Raw genomic sequence first — 18,999 nt, 5'->3', positions numbered from 1 at the left:
AATACATTAAGTCCTCGATATACGAAATAGATGCGTTCCAAGACCTTGTAAGTTATAAACCTACAGTCCGACCACCAAGAGTTGTCCGATGATAGGCAGAATGGTTCAGTTCAGGGTAGGGTGCAAGGTTGCCAGGTAAGAAAGTGAAATGTCACTTGTAAACAAAAGGGTTGGTTCCGTGAAGAAAGTAGCCGGAAGAGACGACAAGGGTTGTTTTGGTGGTTCAGACTTATTTAGGTGCTCCATATGCATGTGACAACGTTGTATGACTAGGCAAGGGTGTGAGGTGCGTTTGGGGGATAGCGATTGGCTGCAAACCACGCAGGGTTTTCCGCCCCTCCTTTTGTGCTGTCAACGGACTGCATGCAAGGCATTGAGGAGTTCGGTTATCCTGCAGAGTGCAATACTGCATCACAATTGTGCACTAAGTAAGTCACGATTGTGACGAACTGATCTAGCTCGGCATGCGACGCAGCTGGAGTCGAATAAAATTGTTCTCCGCAATATGGAAGAATGGGCAAAATGCTGAGCAGTTCCTAACTTCACACCGGATTCAATGATACTTCGTTCAGATTATGCCTATAGTGCGAGTTCCTCTACGCCACACCACATTGCATTGGTCAAAACCAAAGCTGCCAAATTCAAAATTTGAAATTTTTGAATGCTCGTATAAATGAAAGTTCGTAAATCGAATGTACGTAGGAAGAGGACTAACTCTACGTCCAATTTACTAGCGGTTATGAGTAGGTAACCATGATTCCACAGGAATGAAGCACATTGTTGCATGCATACTAAAGGAAGAACCATAATTGACACTCTTGGGCATAGTACACGAGAACTTAAATGTAGCACAATTATTAAAACTTAGCGTAGTGTATATCCACCTAAATGCCGTTGCTTATTTGTGGAACTTCGTTATAAAGTTCATTTTGTAACTGCAGGAATTGGGGAATGAGGTTCGTAATTTTGTGATTTAAAGAAAATTTTGTATAAACGAGAGTCAACTGTAGTGGCTATCTCATGCTCCTCCACTTCTTCTTGATGGAATGTAATATTAATCTGTGAGAGTGATTATGATGATATTCATTCAATTGGAAGTGCATTGCTACTTTGACAATACAAGGAAGAAAATCCATTTGCTAGGGATAGTCACTCTGAACCTATGAATTTCAATTTTAATTAAGGAGCAATCACTGTAGATGAAAAAAATTTACTATTTATAATCTTAAAATCCAATAGAAATTCCAAAGGCCAGTTGCTACAGTAGATGTAAATTGTAATGTAAAAGCAATTTATGTATAAAGATAGCAGAAGTCTGGAAAGTTGATTTCCTGCAATTCATTGACTGTATCAACAATATTGTTAAATCCTGACTTCATTTTGCGTTCGACTAAGTCCTCACACTCTTTTTGTTGATGCGTGCATATTCTTTTGGTCGGTCTATGCGTCCTCTTCATCCATCTATTCACCTTTCTTGCGTGGGTCTTTTGAACTTTCCATTATGCCCAGTGGTGCCGACTCCATGGGGCTTGAGGGGGCCCCCCCCTCAAAAATTCGTTATGGGTGTGAGGAAAAAATGTGTCAGGCTTGCTGATTTTCCCCGGAGTGTCCAGATATCGAGATTCTAGTTACATATCAGGGCTCTAATGTTGATCATACGACTCTTCTAAAATGCTTAAAAAACTTAAAACTCACTACTTACAATATTTCCGGGGCAAGATCGCCGGTTTGGGCCCCCCCAATATTTTTTGTAAGTCGGCACCCCTGATTATGCCTGCGCGGTGCGGATTGTGCTGATGGCGAGGAATGCATTTTAGGATAGATGGTGGGTGTGCACTTTCGTAAAAGGAAAGCCACGATGTCCGCACTGCGCTGATTTTGCTGAGAGTAGGAACCGCATTTTTTATTGCCGATGCGTTTGCACTTTTCAGCAAAGAATGGCGTACGATTGGAGGGTTCTAGAACTCACGGAGGGGGCGGGGGTGGTCGGATGTAGGGATGCCTTAAAAACAGGGAGGTGATTCGTGATTCGTCATTCATTTCGTCAAGAGTCAGGAACCGCGTAGCGGGGGCCCACAGGGCCGTGGAGGGGAAGCCGAGGGAGTTGATCACTCTCCCGCAAGAGTCAATGGAATCAAATACACTTCTTGTGGCAAACCCGGGATCTTTCATTTCTACCCGATACCGTCCCTCCGAGGGGTCCACCTTTGCTGCCCGGAATCCCTCAGCGTTAGTCCAAGATCCCTATTCTGAGTCGCCCCTTGTCAAGCTGTCCACGGGAGGACACGACAATATATGAACAAAACCTTCTCATATTCTTAAAAAAATCCAATGAAAACTTATTGATTTATTTAACCCAATCACCCGGTGTCAGTAAAAGCTGCCTCATTTTTTTTATAATGGGTCCCTCAAGTACTTCACCCTACTTTATCCAACCTCCATCAAAGATCTTCAGCAATTGGCTCACTTTTTGAAGGTTAAATGATTAAATTGCTTGGTTCTACTGCATAATTATCTGTTTTTGAGAAAATTTTGGATCTGAGACCCTGATCTTAGCCCATAACTTTTAATTGTCAAGATAAACTCAGAGGATAAGTGTTCTAGGACTAGTTTTCTCCTAAAGAGGTGTATGGCTGGTAGTCGCTAGATGGAAAAAAATTTTGGCGGGCTGCAACTCCTAAAGCATCCCCCTGGCTACAGACAAGCCACTAGGAATTCTAAACTATGCCTTGCTTAGCCCCACTGTTATGACAGGTCACTGCTGGAATATTTGTCAAATTCAGTACAGCAATCTCAGCGCCTTAGGCTTAGATGTAACCTGAATAGCAATAACTTAAGATGCTATGTTGATAAGAGTAGGGGGGACAAGATGTAAGGATAGGTTCTCATTCATTTTAAACAAGGACACCCATTGGCATTTCATATTTAAATTTATATTAATACTAATAAAATGTAGATAGCAAAGAATCACCGCATGCCACATGCAACCGCTTACTCATGATTCCTTTGACTTAAACAGACTATGCTACTTGATTTTTTAATTTATTTTCCTCATTTTGTGGGGGAGAGGTGGGCCCCCTACTTGTGTTAGCCAACATTCCAGTCTTCAAACTAACCCTTTCCTCTAAAAACCATATATTGCTAATCTATTGAGTATAAATCTCAACTTTCGACATGCAATTGCTACCTCACCATGCACATACCTGAGTTCATCATACACTTAGTGAGGCTGACAGTCTCTTGGTCTGTGAGGCCTTGAAGATGCATGGCCATCAGCATTGCCCCTGAAATTAATAGATAAATAGAAAATAATCATTTTTGTGAATCTAATTATGTGTCTTTGTTAACTATATGACCAGAGAATTGTGCATGCAAAACTAGTATAAGAAAAGATCTACAACATTTGCCAAAATTTAGAATAATCTTCAAAGTCATTCTTGAGAAAGTTAAATATGTACCTAGTTATGATTTCTTTCCATAGAATTGCAGCAATGCAAGGTCGTAGCCAGAATGGGTTTATGGAATAGTAGACAAGCATAAAATTATTTTTATAAGATAAATAAAATAGCGTATACAGTTAAATATACATATTTATTATAAACCCTTAAAGGAAAATATAAAAATATTATTATAAAATTGAATTTAGCCTTCTAGCTTATTTTTTGCAGCGACCAAATGAATTAACTCCTCGGTGTCGATGTCAATTCTGCGGTCCCTCAGGAGGCTCATAAGTCACTCACCTCTCAACTAATTCACAGCACTATTATTTCACCAACTGCACCTACAAATTCGCTTAGATAATTATTGACTTAAGTCGCACTGGACTGCTAGATGTCCCTGCGCCGCTATATACATAATATCGTTGTGTGAGCACCAAGCGAGCTTAAAGTATCCATTCAATTTTTTTCATTTCCGGGGGGGATGAATCCCCCTTGATCCCCCCCTGGCTACGGCCTTGCAGCAATGGGATCCATATATGGTACCAAGGTAATTTTACCCATGGCCCAAGGAGCGTTAGAATGAGGAATTTCATACCAATTATTACAGTAAGGACATAGTAGCAATAGGATGTTACTGAAAAAATTGCATGTGCATAACTCTAATTACAATTTATGAGAATGAAATTGTCTTCATAGACTTGAATTTAGGGGGGTCAATAGTTTTGTTGTGCAGCAGTTACTAGGTAACTTAGCATCTGTCCGAAGTATCTGGGTTCAAATCCCTGTTGAAACCTTAGTGCACTCCCAAAAATACTGTATACGCAACAGGGCCTGGGGAAAGACACTGATCCCTCCACTATGAATGTGTGTTATTTACACAGTTGTTGATTAGAGTGGGGTAGGTTCTACAATCAGCAGGGGTGGACTGGCCAGATTGGCTGGTCGCCAAGCGCAGAGTGCCCCAAGCTTAGGGAGGCTCCACAATGCCCACGTCTATCATGAAGCATAGACTCAGTGCAATTAGAAAGACTCGGATTACTTGAACCAAAGCTTTTTAGCAATTAGAAAATAATAAATTTTCATTAGTTGCTTTCTTTACAACATACTAAGCATAAAAAGATTATGTAGGGGATACAAGGGAGGAATGGGACAGTATAGGAGGTATGGGACAGTTCAAAGTTCCCTCTCTTGATGTAAGTGTTTTAGCTCTTGCTTTTCTCATATGTCTTAGAAGCAGTAGCTGCATTTCCTCCTAAAATGGATCCTTCTCTGAATGTGTGTTAAGAAGAGGATATTGGTTTTCTCATCAATTTTGACAACTTTCATGATATGCTTTAAAAATCCAGATATGGTATGCAGTGCCAAATTTTACCATTCTGGAATCTGTGGAGATGGTTTGTTATGAAGGAAAAGATGTGAAAGAGGTAGCAAGAGTAAAGAATTCATCAAAATATGCATTATCAAGACATGTAATGAAATCAATTGCTTCCATGGACAGGGAGTGTAATTTTTCAAAGTAATCTGACATTTGAAATGGTTTTCCTCTTTCGTACTACTCTGGGAAAGTGTTTAGTAATGAGTATGATGATGGAAATGATGTAAAATTCATGCAAAAAAGGGGAGCCAATTTAAAACTTTTCTTCCGTCAACAAGAAGACATTAGTTTCAGAGAGAAAAAAGATACTGTTCTGAAACTGAATTTTCCAGTTTTTTTTTAAGGCACTGATAGAGTGAAATCCTTGTTTATACTTTCAACTTATACCATAAATCAGGTAAGTATAATAAGAAGTAATTCAAGTATCTCTCACTTATGTATTTTGAATCCATCATTTATTTTTTTCTTGCCATTTTTGCACATTTACATTAGTGTCCCATTTCTCCTGCTTAACCATCCCGGAATGATGGAGGACTGGGACAAATGTTAAGAAAATGCTAAGTTCCACAGTGCTCACCCATTTTAATTTCTCGAGGAATTTTCAGTGGAATTTGGAAGGGTTAAGGCAACTAAGGGTTGCAAAAAAATTTATTTAAACCGCAAAGATTTTTGCAAAAAAATTGTATTCCAAAATGTGTCCCAGTTCTCCCTGGTCTCCCATATATAAACAAACAAAATAAAGGTGTCAGAAGATAAAAGAAAATGCAATGCTTTTTTGAAAGGGTTATTTGAAAAGGTTACTTTAAAAGGTTTTTTTATATGTCAGCACAGCATCAAAGATCAGATTCACCAATTAGATAATGGAACCATAATTTATTATTTAACTTAATAAGATGTGAAATTTTCACTTTTCATTGTATTTATCTTATGTAATTTCTATTTTCTATTAACTTTTATCTAGTTTTTAAGGGCCATAATAGCTTTCATTTCTGGCAATTTTCTAGTAATTTTCTAGCAATTTTCTAGTAATTTTCTAGCAATTTTCTTTAAGTTTCCTGGGGAGGACCCCTGAAGCTTTCAGTAAAGAAGGTCCCATCGTGAGCCCTTGCCAAGGGTTCCCAGTCACTATGACTCCCAGACCACCCCAGACTAACACCTGTACGAACCTACCTTAGGATTACAACTGTGAATGAGTGAGTCAAGGTTGAAAATATAATGAAGAAATCTGAAACTGGGAATATACAGTAAAACCTCTTTATATCATAATGGAGGGGACCAAAATTTGGGCAATTAGACGTATGGAGGTTCACTATATAGAGGTTTCAGTGATAGGCACCATTTCTTCATATCCTTCGAAAATGAAACGCACTACTGTCTTTTAAACCATTATATTTATGTGTTCAAACAAATATGCATGCATTAGTGAACATGTACTTATTATTTAATAATTACAGAAAGTGAGCGCTATCGCATTATTTTTACCATGATTCGGGAGAAAATGTGATCTCTCTTAATTCAACAGTCACTAAAATGATTAGGATAGTTGGATATTTTTTTCTTATTTACTATAAGGTATGCTCTCATACGGAATGAAATGGCCACAACTAATGGTGAACATGAAAATTACATTATATTAAATGTATATGAGACAAAAAATAAAGGTGGAACATTTATCGCTGAAAATGTCATTCCATGCATGTAATTGCGGCTGCATTAATGGTCTCTAGTTGTCTCGGTACGATTTCTGGAGGTAGTTTGGCCGTCTCGGGAGTGTCTCCTTGGAGGTGGAGGTTTTATAAGATAAAGAGGTTCACTATAAAGAGGTTTGCCTATAAATTAATATGTAAACCAGATGGGACCATAGGGGTGGTATGATGTATGGAGGTTTACTATGTACAGAGGTTCACTACATAGAGGTTTTACTGTACATACATTTACTTGTATATCGAAGCACACACACAAATGGGTTAAAGAATTACCTAAGACTATCCACTCCCCACAACTTACCTAACTGGCAATCTTGTGCTGTTCCTTTGACTGTATGATCAACAAAAGCCTGAATTTCATTGTGAGTCAATTCCTTCCCATCCCGTTTCTTCTCTATTAGATGGACAAGAGACACTTCAGGTGCTGCCACCGTTGATGTCTCAGGAGGCATTTTGGTTCCTTAGGAAATGAAAAAAAAGATGATAGTTAGATAGGATTTTGAGTTTCTTATTATGATATTGTTGCATATTCAAAACTTAAAATATCTACTATGCAGTCTGAAGTATGCTTTCAATTAGATTTACATCTGGTAGTAGAGGGTTGAAGTTCTCCCTTATTGATTCTAGAGCCACAGGCTCCAATTCATCCTATCACTCAGAATATTATGTACTTTGTTAAGTTCTATCGATTTTGTCCCTAATGATAGACCACACCTATTTATACATTCAGGAGCTCTACAGCTAAAATACTAATTCAGAAAGGAATTCTCTACCAAGTGGCAAAGCGAAATGTCATTAAATTATTTCATGGGAGTACTTCTCTTTATCTTATGAAATCGATACTTCAAATTTTCCTGCCAATGAAGGCCTCATGCATCTAGCAAGCATGTTTTTTTGGATATGATATTGTTTCTCAAAACTTAACAACATGCCATCACATCAATCAAATTTAAATTAACCCCTTCCTTCCCTTCTAAATTTTATGGCTATGGTCTTGCATCTGCAAAGGTTGATTAAAATATAACTGAATGGTTTCCATTGTGATAGGTATCCATCAATATCAGTCATAAATCCAGAGTCAATTCTAGAGGATTTATAATATAGAAACTCTATGCCACCCCAAGAAATGTGGGATTAATTAATCATTTTACCAAGGTAGAAAGAGAATGTGGAAATACTCATATGTTGATAGTATTAGGGATTTTCAATATGGCATCCACCAATGAGAAGCACTTAATATTCTTAGCTCATTCAGTGAGGATAAGAGCCAAGGGCTTTCCTCCTACCCACTGGCATTAATGGCATCCAGGGTCTATCATGGTCTTGGGCCTCACATGAATGGGAGTAATGGGAGCATGTGCACCCCTATTGAACTGCATCCTTTTATCTGCATTACACTTGATTTCTATCCATCATGTCATGTGCTCAGTTTCCAGTTTATAAAAAAATATCTCTGATGTTTACAGAATTTCAGTACTTTTTTTTACAGATTTTTCTAATATTCACCATATACATTCTTATGATTTTTCTGTGCCATGAGAACAAAGTAAAATCAGTAAAGTTTATACATACTCTGTAATATCTTTCAATATTTTATACTTCCAGAAAAAAAATAATAGTGATGATTAAAATATTACAATATGTACCTATTTCTAGACAATGCCAAAATAATTGTGTTGAAAGGAAACTTCCAAATTCTAGCCTAGTTATCATCTCATGGTGCCACATCGAAGGGGTTAAATAATGCCGTTGTTTGTTGAAGACTTCCTTTCTTCTTCTGTGCATCGCTAATCTGAGGGTGATATTCTTCCTCACAGAGAGTCATTTTCTCTTACAAAATTACAATTTCTTCAAACAATTCGGTTGATGGATGGGAGAGATGAGTTATGAAGAAAGAAAATCTTCCTCATTCAGCCATTCTCGCATTCGTAAAAAATTTAAAAAGCTGCCGCCCACTTTACTGAGTTGGTGACATCATTAAAGTTCTGGTTCATTTGTTAGTTCAGGAAGAACTGCCCATAGACAGAAGGTATGCCTCACAAGAGTGCAAGCAACAACAAACCATGTGAGACCAATGTGAAGAGAGGAGGGGAGTAGCCAAGAAGTTCAGCAGAAGCTCGCAACGTGATCAACTTACTTGTGAACTTCTACTCATTTACTAATCACTTACTATGCTAACTTTTCATATTCTATGACAAACTGATTGTTTTATTTGCATATTAGCATGTTTGTGTCCTAAGCACTCTCCTAGTTTCTGGTCTGACTGCATCTTGTTGTCCTGTGTCATTGGCCTGAGCCTGGAAAGAAAGCGCGAGGCTAGGATGAGCAGGGGCCAAGCTAATAATTAAGGATAGGGGGGGGGGATTTATGCGTAACTAATACTTTGGTGTATCGGGGTATTGCATACCCACCAGGGTAAGTGGGAGTTGCGGGGGGGGGGGGGGGGGCCTCCTCCAGAAAATTTTAAGATTAATGGTTCAAAATTACTAGTTTTACCACTTAATGAGATATATTTGATTAATCTTAACACAATTCTATAAGCAATACGAATCCATTAAGTAAAATGGATTAAACTTAAAAATTTCTCTGAGATCTGGGGGGGGTTTATCCCCCACCTTGCTGCGCCACTGAGGATGAGTGCTGTATGCCTGGTGTGGAATCACCCCATGCCATACACCCTAGTGGTGGCTTTCGCAGTACTTCTTTGATGTAGATGTTAAAGGCCTCGGATATTTCAATGCAAGTACTTCAAGAAGTAGGAGACATTAAGAAAAAAGACAAAATACAAATTAATCTTTATTCGTCAAACTCTGTCACAATTGGCAATATAATAAAATTGATGAATGGGCCCATTGTTTTTTCAAATGCATTTCAAACTCTGGACATGCTGAGTGAGGAGATGTAGCCTTCACTGGCGGATACAGATGGGGCCGCAGAGGGCACGTGCCCCCCTTGTGGGTCCGCCCGTATTGCCAAACTTTGCAGAACCACTATTGTAAATTTTCTATATCATAAGACTGCACCCCCCTTGAGTTTTTTTCTGTATCTGCTACTGGTAGCCTTAGGAACCGGAGACAAAAGGGAGGGGATACTGCTTGAATACTTCTTAAATACTCCATAGGACCTAACTTAATCAGTAGAATACTTTAACAGTAATCATCAACTCTCTCTACTACCTGGATACGAACCCAAGCTCCTTGTTCTCCTGACTTCAACTATGGCTGACACTCCAGCACGAGCATGCTACTTTTACTTCCAACCGGAAAATGGAAATATGGCTAGAAATCGAATGACTAGAAACATTGCTGAGAGGAATTGCATACCACCAAGGCGGTGCGTTAAGTTGCACACCCCCACCCAAAACAACGACTTTAATTCGCCCCTGTCCAGCGATTTTTCTCTCGATAACCCCGTGCTCTGCAATTGGAACGAGATCCCTTGGGTTCCCGCGAGGATACATTCCAAAGCCTAATCACACGATCATTTTTTCCGATCCTCAGAATCATTGCTCCAGCGATATATTTTCAGCGGGGATTGGGTTGGTGTGGTGGCTAGAGTGTTGGCTTCCCACCCCGGATGCTCGGGTTCAAATCCCTGCGGTGGCAAATAATTTTCAGAGACTGCCCGATCCCTGATTGAATATTGTGTGAAGGACATTTTAAGCGCAACACTCCGTCCGTCGGATAGGATGCTAAGCCATGGTCCCCTTGGCGCCTTTCGTTAAGAGCAGACTAATGCCGACGCCGGGTTACTCTCCACCCTTCCCTCCTTACCCTTCCCTCATGGCGCAAATGACCTTAGATGTCGGTCGCCTCCTCCAAATACCATACCATACGTTTTCAGCGGTCAAATGCGTGATCTTTCGATCCATCATTTTCTAAATCACAGAATCATTCTCACCGTCATTCTCTCCATATAGCTTGTTCCGTCACTTTCCGTATTTGCAACTGCCATTGAATTAAAATGAGAGCGTGGAGTATTAAGTCGCTGTTAGCGGCCGTACGTTCTGATTAGCTTAAGGATGGTGCCAGCGATGGTTTCAGCGACAGAGAAAGGGACCTGCCGAGTGATGGAGAAAGGGATGAGATCTGTGGAGCCATCGCGGAAAATGATAGCGGTAACGATCAATTTTTTTTCGGCCATCATTTGAGCGATAGCTGGAGCTGTCCCTCGAAATGGATGTCAAAATGATCGTGATTATTATAGAGGCCGGGCTCATGAGTCCGCGACTTTTCCCCTGGACCTCGAGGGTGGTTGAGCGAGGAAAAGGAAGGAAGAAGGCGCCGCCGCACAGTGGGCTAGAATGGTACAAAGCTGGCCAAAACCTCAAAAACGATTTTTTTGAACTAGGAAGTTAAAACTTCGCATGCATATTCTCAAATAAATTGTGCATAACTTTCCTTACTATTTCTTTCCTGCGCAATCACGTTAACAAGATATTTGAGGTCAAAGTTGAACAAATTTAGCGAAAAACGACTACCCTCGATTTCGACGGCGCGCCGTGATGATTATCACGACGAGTAGGGATTGGGAAGAAAGGAATTGGATGATAGGACCTCGCGCCGTCATAGGACGACGAGTGCTACCACTAGGGAAACCAGATTTACTTCTTCATAGAGAAATGGAATATCATCTTCATCAGAGAAAGACCCGTAGATTTACCATGCCCCTATGTGCGGCCTACTTAAAATTGGAAGTTCTTCGCTTGAAGACATCAGCAGGAGAGCTCGCGAAACTGTTACATCAACAAACATATACGAGGCTGCAACCATACACCTCGGGTCATGTCGTCCCTACACTCCAAATGGCAACTTAAACACTTGAAATGTTCTCATTGCACAAACACTCACCTTTTACTTCTTACATCCACTAGGCGTTTGATTTGATTGAAAAGATTCCCATGCAATAACACTTTTTTCGCTTCTTATATCCGCTAAGAGTACACTTCACGCATGCCACAGGGAACTACTGCGTCTAGAAGGTCGCGACTGGATAGAAACACACGTGGACTGCGAAGTGAGCCCCCAACCCCCCTCCCGCCAACGTACCACAACGTACAAAACGGCCCCCGTTATCCCTCGGGCTCTTGCCATTCGTATATCCTATCCCCTCCCCTTCAATTGTGTAGAGGAGGAGGAAGGGAACTCAGCCCTACTGTATGGTGTGTTGGATTTCGACCATAGAAAGCCTTGGCCTTGCTGGACTGAGATGTTCACAGAGCCCAATCCCTTTCTTTTGTGCCGAAATTCCAAAGCGGTCCGACTGCTCATATCAAGTGTGCAACGCAATAGCCTCTTTGAAATGAAGTGTGAGCAACCGGTTTCATTTAGACTCGTGAAGAGGCTTGCTTGCCTCTCCATTCGTTCCTATGGCCAATATGTCCGTCAAAGTTGAATTAATTCTGTTTTTATTGTACCCCTCAACATTCCCCAATTTCTTTACCTGTTCACCCTTACTATTAGCGCTAGCAATAGGGTGGTTTCCTATTATTTTTTTATTGCCTAAATCGAAAGACTCTTGGAGTACTTAGTTCACGCTTTTAGATTTTTAAATGACGATGTCTATTTTTCGCGATTAAATGAAAAGTGAAAATTTTCAAGCGCGCGAAAACGCGACGGCTAAGTATGAATGCCGGAAAAACTCCGTGTGACGTCGTTCTGGTTCCCGCTTCCGCAAGTGAGGTGACCTTGGGGCGAGGCTTTGAGCGCTGATACGACGCAGGATGCTAGCTGGTAGCGCTTGGTTTAAATAAGGAATTATACCTTATCAAACGAAGAAAACTTTCCGAACTTGGGTAATTTTATTGGGTGATTATTAAGAGATGTTTCCCTGAGCTCTGTGCCTCATGCAAGCATTGGTAATCTCAGACAATGTAAAACTCCTACCTACTCGTATAGAAACTAGGTCCCTGTGACGTCACGTGGAGTGACATCGCATGGGCGCCAATCTGTCCTTTTTCAAATGAGGATAAAATTGACCATTGCCATTCGTCTAAAACGGTATTTCTAAAACCAAATAATTTGTATATTATGAATACAGTAATGGTGGGTTACGAATCGCAATCAATGCCTTTCGTTTTCTTTGATGAAGGAAACTGCCCTATTCCTGGCGATGCATAAAATCTTCCCATAAATATTTTTAAATTTGCCGTCGTAATCTATTTATTGATAGAGGTCACCCTTGCCCAAGTCCTCCCTTCCACATTGCATTTTCCTTTTTACTTCACAATAGATCAGTACGTAGAGACAGAAGTTACACTGGCACTCCATGGTCACGTCAAAAGATAACATGTGAGACAATCGTAATCATAGATAACAAAAAAAATCGTGAAACATCAACGTTAATATGGAAATAAATTAAAAATGAAAATGCCGCTACGATCGACTTGAGCAACTAAAGTAAGTGTTAAAAATTGAAAACATTAAGTATTAAAATTATTCTTACACTCTGTACCCTAAGTAAGTTTGTTAATCTAAGGATCTAATAAGGATGCCGTGTCAATGCAAAGCTTGTTAAATAGTAAATGCAATACGTGTTTTTATTAATCGCGCTGTCTCGAACCTACCTCCTTACCGTCCTCAAACTGGTTCGTCCCTTAAATCTTTTTAAATTTGCATTTTTGAACATCTGCCTTCATGTATTGTATTCATCTGCTTTCATGCATTCGAAGGTCACGCGGAAGGGAAATGAAGGAACAATTGCGGGCGCTGTAGAAGGGATCTGCTGACCTTGGGCGGCTTGTTGTTGTGCTGGAATGCCCTTTAGTGTAATATCCTCGGTAATATGTATCCCGGCTGCGTCTTCCACGTGCTTACGACCGTCGTAAGTGGACAATTAAATTAAATTTTGATTTAATTTATTTTTTTTTTAAATTTTTAAATCAGTGAGATTCGCGGATGATCAGGCGTTGATTAGCCAGTCAGCTAGAGGGCTTCAGGCTCTAGTGGATGCGTTATACGAGCGTTGCGAGGAGTTTGGGATGAGGATTAATCACAAGAAAACTAAGGTAATGCGGTTTTGTAAAGCATCACGAGCGAGGAATTTGAGACTCAAGATAAAGGTGGGTGGTGAAAAACTTGAGCAGGTTGAGCAATTCAACTATTTAGGCAGTACGTTAGAGGAAAACGGATACAGTAGTAAGGGCATAAGGAAGAGAATCGCATTAGCGAAGGAGGCATTCATGAACAGGAAGGAGCTTCTCAGAGGATCGTTGTGTAAGAGTTTAAAGAAAAGGTTAGTGAAGAGTTTGATCTGGAGTGTAGCTCTCTACGGTGCGGAGACGTGGACACTGAGGAAAGAAGACGAGAGAAGATTGGAGGCATTCGAGATGTGGGTATGGAGAAGAATGGAGAGGGTGAAATGGACGGAGAGGAAAAGGATTGACGAAGTGCTGGATATGGTTGGCGAGGAGAGGCAGCTTTTAGATGAGATACGGAGGAGACAGAGGATATGGATGGAGTTAGTGCTTAGCGGTGAGGGGATGTTGAAAATGGGGTTAGAGGGTAGAATGTTAGGGAAACGAGGGAGGGGAAGGAAAAGAATAGGATTTTTAGATAGATTGAAAGAGAGAAGGCCTTACAGTGAATTAAAGAAGGTAGTGCTGGAAGGAAAGGGAGGCTCCCAGCTCACTTCTTGAATACTCCATGAAAACCTACCTTAATCGGTAGAATACTAATAATAATAATAAAATTAACCTAAACTCCAGGAAATATTATATCGTATATTAAACAAGGTCAAGAAAAGGAAAAAAATATGACAGTTTTAAAGTGAATTTTACCGGCGTAGATGGGGGCGGATACAGGATTTTTTTCTGGGGGGCACAAGGGTCTTACAGGTCTTCTCATCCTTGAGTTTAAAAACAAAATACAACAATTGCTGGAGAAAATATTATCTTTATTTTGATATGAGTCATTAATATTAAATTAAATGATTGAGACTCCGTAATACAATAAATTAAACGAACGTTATGATATAAAAAATCTTGTCAATTTTTTAAGTGTCTGGGGGGGGGGCACGTGCCCCTGTGCCCCTCCCCCTAAATCCGCCAATGAGCTTAGACATATAATAACTTGCCGATAGCTCCGCTGGGGTAAATCTTCTAATTGTATACGACCAGAATAGCAGTTACGTAAGCGGTGGAAGGTGAATTCGGAAGCGATGCATTGACAGAGAGATGCTTCTACAATCCATTTAACCTTCGCTTAATATATTTAAAAGGGTATATAATATCTATAACGGTATATAATCTACGTACGACTTATTCGATAAAAATTTACGCTATTATCTTGAAAATTTCGGATTGCTTATGGTATAGCCGTGTAAACAATTACCTACTCTCAATTATAGTTGACATAAATTGTTAAATATTGTTTTTGTTAGTGGCGTAACTATGGAGGGAATGAGGGGATAGATCCCCTCCCTACCAAAGCCTCAGACAAATATAAAAAATATTTAAAAATATTGTCTAGTTTTGACGTACAATAACTGCATCTCCTTAAAGTTAAACTATAAGCGCCAAAATGGTGTAAAATGTATTTCCAGGTATGTCGTTTATAAAAAATTTCCCGGAACTCCTGTTGCCTGGGGGGGGGGGGTCGCCACCCCAGGCCATCCCCTCCCACCCAAAGCATATGCCTAGTTACGCCACTGGTATTTAATGTAAACGGAGAGCGGGAGGTAGTAAATCGTAGTTTGAATTGGCGGTATGATGAGGTTTATGAAAAAGAGAAGTAAGCGTGTACCACGCTGGGGCACTTATCTTTTTCTTATAGTAAGTGGGCAACTATTGAGTGCATTTTCCTGGTGTAGCTATATAATAACTCGCCGTTAGCTCCGCCTATTAAGCGCGCTTTTTAGATTGTGTTCGACCGTGGTGGCAGCTCCCTACCTTGAGGTGGCTGGTGAATGCGGAAGTGATACATTGACAGAGAGAAGCTGCTACACCCATTTAACCATCGCAATGATCCTCGTTTTGCTAATTGCGCCCTTTCTCTAGCCTTGAAGAAGACGCGTAACTCCCTCACGACCGATAGTGTTTTGTCTTCATTGGCAACGACATAACTCCTTTAAAACTATCGTATCATCTTGAAATTTTCAGAGCACATTTATTAGACTTTTGTTATCATTTAGCTGTTTATTAAATGTAATATGATCGGAGACAATAATGAGGTAAGATTTTCAAATTTTAGACACAACCTCGGTCTTCTTCTGATACCCTGAAAATCTAAAAATTAAATTTAAAGCGAGTAATCGTATAAAAAAAACAACAGTGTAGCGGAAGACATGCTTCCTCTTATTTAATACGTTCGCGGCTGCGTAATCCAAAACAAATTACTTTTCTCCATGACAAAAACGCAAATGGTAATTTCCACATCATGGAGATAGCGAACTTCCACAAAATCAAGCCTGATTTCGTCAGTCAGAAAGTCAAGAACGATTTTGTAAATTACTTTTCGACAATGTTACTATATGAAAGATTTGCAAAATTAGAGCCAGCAGAATTTTTATGATATGTTCTTTTTTTATTTTTAAGTCAGTACTTTACCTTTTTGAGGCGACCGTGGTAAATTTTCATGTAACTAACGTGATTTTACTTCAATCACAGTATTGTTTTGTTAATACGTAATTCAACAAGTAATACGGTGACACGCTTACGTATTTTTATTATTATTCTTACGGCATTAGACATATCATATCAGTTTCTTTTCGAACTGACACTGATATGATAGCTGATATTCTAACAGCAATAAACATTTTCCCTTTGCAATAATTTATAGCACGGAAAATCCATTTTTGTAGCTGTCAGTCGATGAGGTGTCTTCTTCTATGGATATACTAGAAGATCATATTTTGAAATTTTCATGAAAGTGACATATTCTTCGTTTCTCACACCTAACTCCATAAGTATATCGGTAATTTAATCATAATCATTTCGATTGTAAAATTGGCGCAATAAAATAAACTTTCAAATCTCAAAACCAAAATAAAAATAACTTCACCAAAATTATTCGGACACCTGAATTTTTCATATCAATTTAAGCCATTGGTCACATTGTACGCAATACTCAGTATATTTTGGTATTCCCTTTTGCTTTCAAGACTGCCTGAAGGCGATTTGGAATTAGATAGACCAATATTGATGTGAAACTAGAGGGTATTTTTTCATTCTTTTATCAATGCAGTGTTGAGGTCATTATTGCTTGATATATCCTTTCCCCTACTTTTTCCTCCAGAATACCCCACAGGTGCTCCATCGGATTGGGGTCTGGGGATTGTGGAGTGGTTTTCAACTGTTTGGGTGTGTTATACATTATCCGGAGCTCGTTATTCTTTGCCGAGTGTTTGGAACTATGTGAGAAAGGAAGTGTCTCAAAATTCAACCACTCGAGCTAGCTAATCACTTAGCTTTCCATCCATCTTCCGTGCTGCACACTGAATCAGCTGAATTTACGTAATGAGAATATGGCAGAGATCGTAGCGACCTGGGGTCGGGGGGTTCAAACTCCCTCCCCTCAGAAATTTTTGGGATACCCCCTCTTAAAGAAACTCTCTTTCCTTAATTTCTTGAAAATGTTTCTATGACTACGACCCGAATGAGCATGTGTCACCATAGTATACAGTGGTGTAACTAGGAATATGTATTGGGGGGGATGGTGAGGCCTGAGGAGGAGAAGGGAAACCCAGGAAACGGGAAGTCCGCGAAAAGTTTTGAAAAATGACATGCCTTGAAATGCCTTGAATTTTCAGGAAATATTTTAACATGTATTAAACGAGGTCAAGATAAGAAGCAAAAAAATAATGCCTTGAAATTATTTTACATCATTTTTGCACTTAAATTTTAACTTTAAGCAGATGCAGTTATTATACATCAAATATAGTCATAAATAATGTTTTTTATTTCTCTGAGGCTTTGGGAGGGGGGGATCTATCCCCACATCCCCCATCGCATCGTTACGCCACTGATAGTGTGCACTCAGTTCTTGCAATGGGCACCGTTACAAAAAATTTCAGAGGGGTGAATTCGGCGCCGCCCTTACGGAATTATGTTGCCTGGTGTGACGACGAAGCTTTTGTTTACACAGTAAAACACTCGCAATTGATTAAAAAGAACTTTTCTTAATGTAAGTTGTTCTAATTTGTCCAACATTAGGATGGATGGCGATATTTGGTGGAACTGTGTGACAGAAAATATATTCACAGATACGCTAATATTGGATGTTCCACAAACGTTTTGTATGTATTGATACACTAAATATTGTATGTTCCAAAAATTTGTGGAACATTCAATATTGGTGTATCCGTGATTAAGGTTTCTTGGCTGGATAACTTTTGCTTATACCACTTCTTCTTTCAAAAAGTGGTATAAGTATCTAAAAGTTATCTAACCCAGAATCCTTATAGTGGGATACCACGCAGTTAAAAATGAGTACCTAAGTGAATTGTACCTGTGATTACGTATCCTGTTCAAATTTGTAATTTTTCCTGCCCCAAATATACTGCACCTATTCAAATTATAAATGTAGTCGCTACACCATTTTCATGGTACAACTAGAAGATCATATTTTTAAATTTTCATGAAAATGATACACTCTTCGTTTTCCACACGTTTACATGTAATTGAACAACTTGTAAGACAAGTCCTTCATAATCAATTACGAGCCATTTCACCCAATTGTTCATGAGCCAAGGGGGTGCACCCATGGTGCTAGCCTGTGGTTTTCGCTCCCTGCGCCATCTTCTTGAGTGTCCTTCCATCTTCCTCCCCCCTCCCCTTCGTTAGGGAAATGGGACTGGTTGCGCCGTTTAGGCAAGCGGTCTGTTTCATCGGGTGCTCTCTTTCCCCAAGGCTGAGTTGATTGAGGTGAGCCCAACTAAAATAACGGAAGGGATCGAATGAAGGAGAAGTAGGCACTGCCTTGGGCAGAAGACCTTGACTGCTACACCTTCCTCACACATGACTAGAGTGGGCTCTTTGAAGCTACTGCGCACGCAAGACACAAACAAGGCGGGAGAAGGGATAGAGAAGACTGTAAGATGGTGAGGATTATCTATTCTATCTTCTATATTATTTCTACTGTATAGATACCTTTTTCTCAACTTATACGCAACCAAACTCTACAGATGAGGTACCAAATTGCACAGAATTTATCAGAGAACATGCGACGGCATATCTTACTTCCTAAATATTGCTATTGTTTCCTAAAATTGGTTTTGAAATAAATTTTTAAAAAATTTAAAAATTTAAAAAAATTAAAAAAATATAAAACCAAAAACCTGTAAATATTCCTGACGTTAACGGCGCACAAACTGATACATTTGTTCATTTGCAACAATATCTCGCATTCTTTAAATAACTTTTATCAAAATGCGGCTGATCCCACATTCAAGTCTCCTGTTGACACGTAAGTATGAGTCATCATGTGCGTTTAACAGAGGATAGTGTAATTACTTCCAATGTTGTGTTTATAGAGGTCCTCTG

At 39.6% G+C, this 18,999-nt stretch overlaps 1 protein-coding gene across 2 annotated transcripts in view; it reads right to left on the bottom strand.

Moving 5' to 3' along the window:
• LOC124162122 (thymidine phosphorylase-like) overlaps positions 1-18,999 on the bottom strand; it is a 54,696-nt gene that overhangs the window by 21,125 nt on the left and 14,572 nt on the right. The window contains exons 1-3 of one of the 2 annotated variants that reach the window (XM_046538531.1): positions 11,372-11,471; positions 6,823-6,981; positions 3,204-3,284 (exon numbers count right to left, since the gene is read on the bottom strand). In XM_046538531.1, coding sequence (XP_046394487.1) covers positions 3,204-3,284; positions 6,823-6,973 — 232 coding nt within the window. In that variant the 5' untranslated portion in view covers positions 6,974-6,981; positions 11,372-11,471. Of the gene's footprint in view, positions 1-3,203; positions 3,285-6,822; positions 6,982-11,371; positions 11,472-18,999 lie in introns of those variants that run through there. The other variant, XM_046538530.1, reaches the window with a different exon arrangement.

Source organism: Ischnura elegans, chromosome 7, assembly GCF_921293095.1.
Source record: "Ischnura elegans chromosome 7, ioIscEleg1.1, whole genome shotgun sequence".
Lineage (NCBI taxonomy): Eukaryota > Metazoa > Arthropoda > Insecta > Odonata > Coenagrionidae > Ischnura > Ischnura elegans.
The sequence above is the reverse complement of the archived record's forward strand: the minus strand, read 5'-3'. Positions and strand labels throughout refer to the sequence as shown.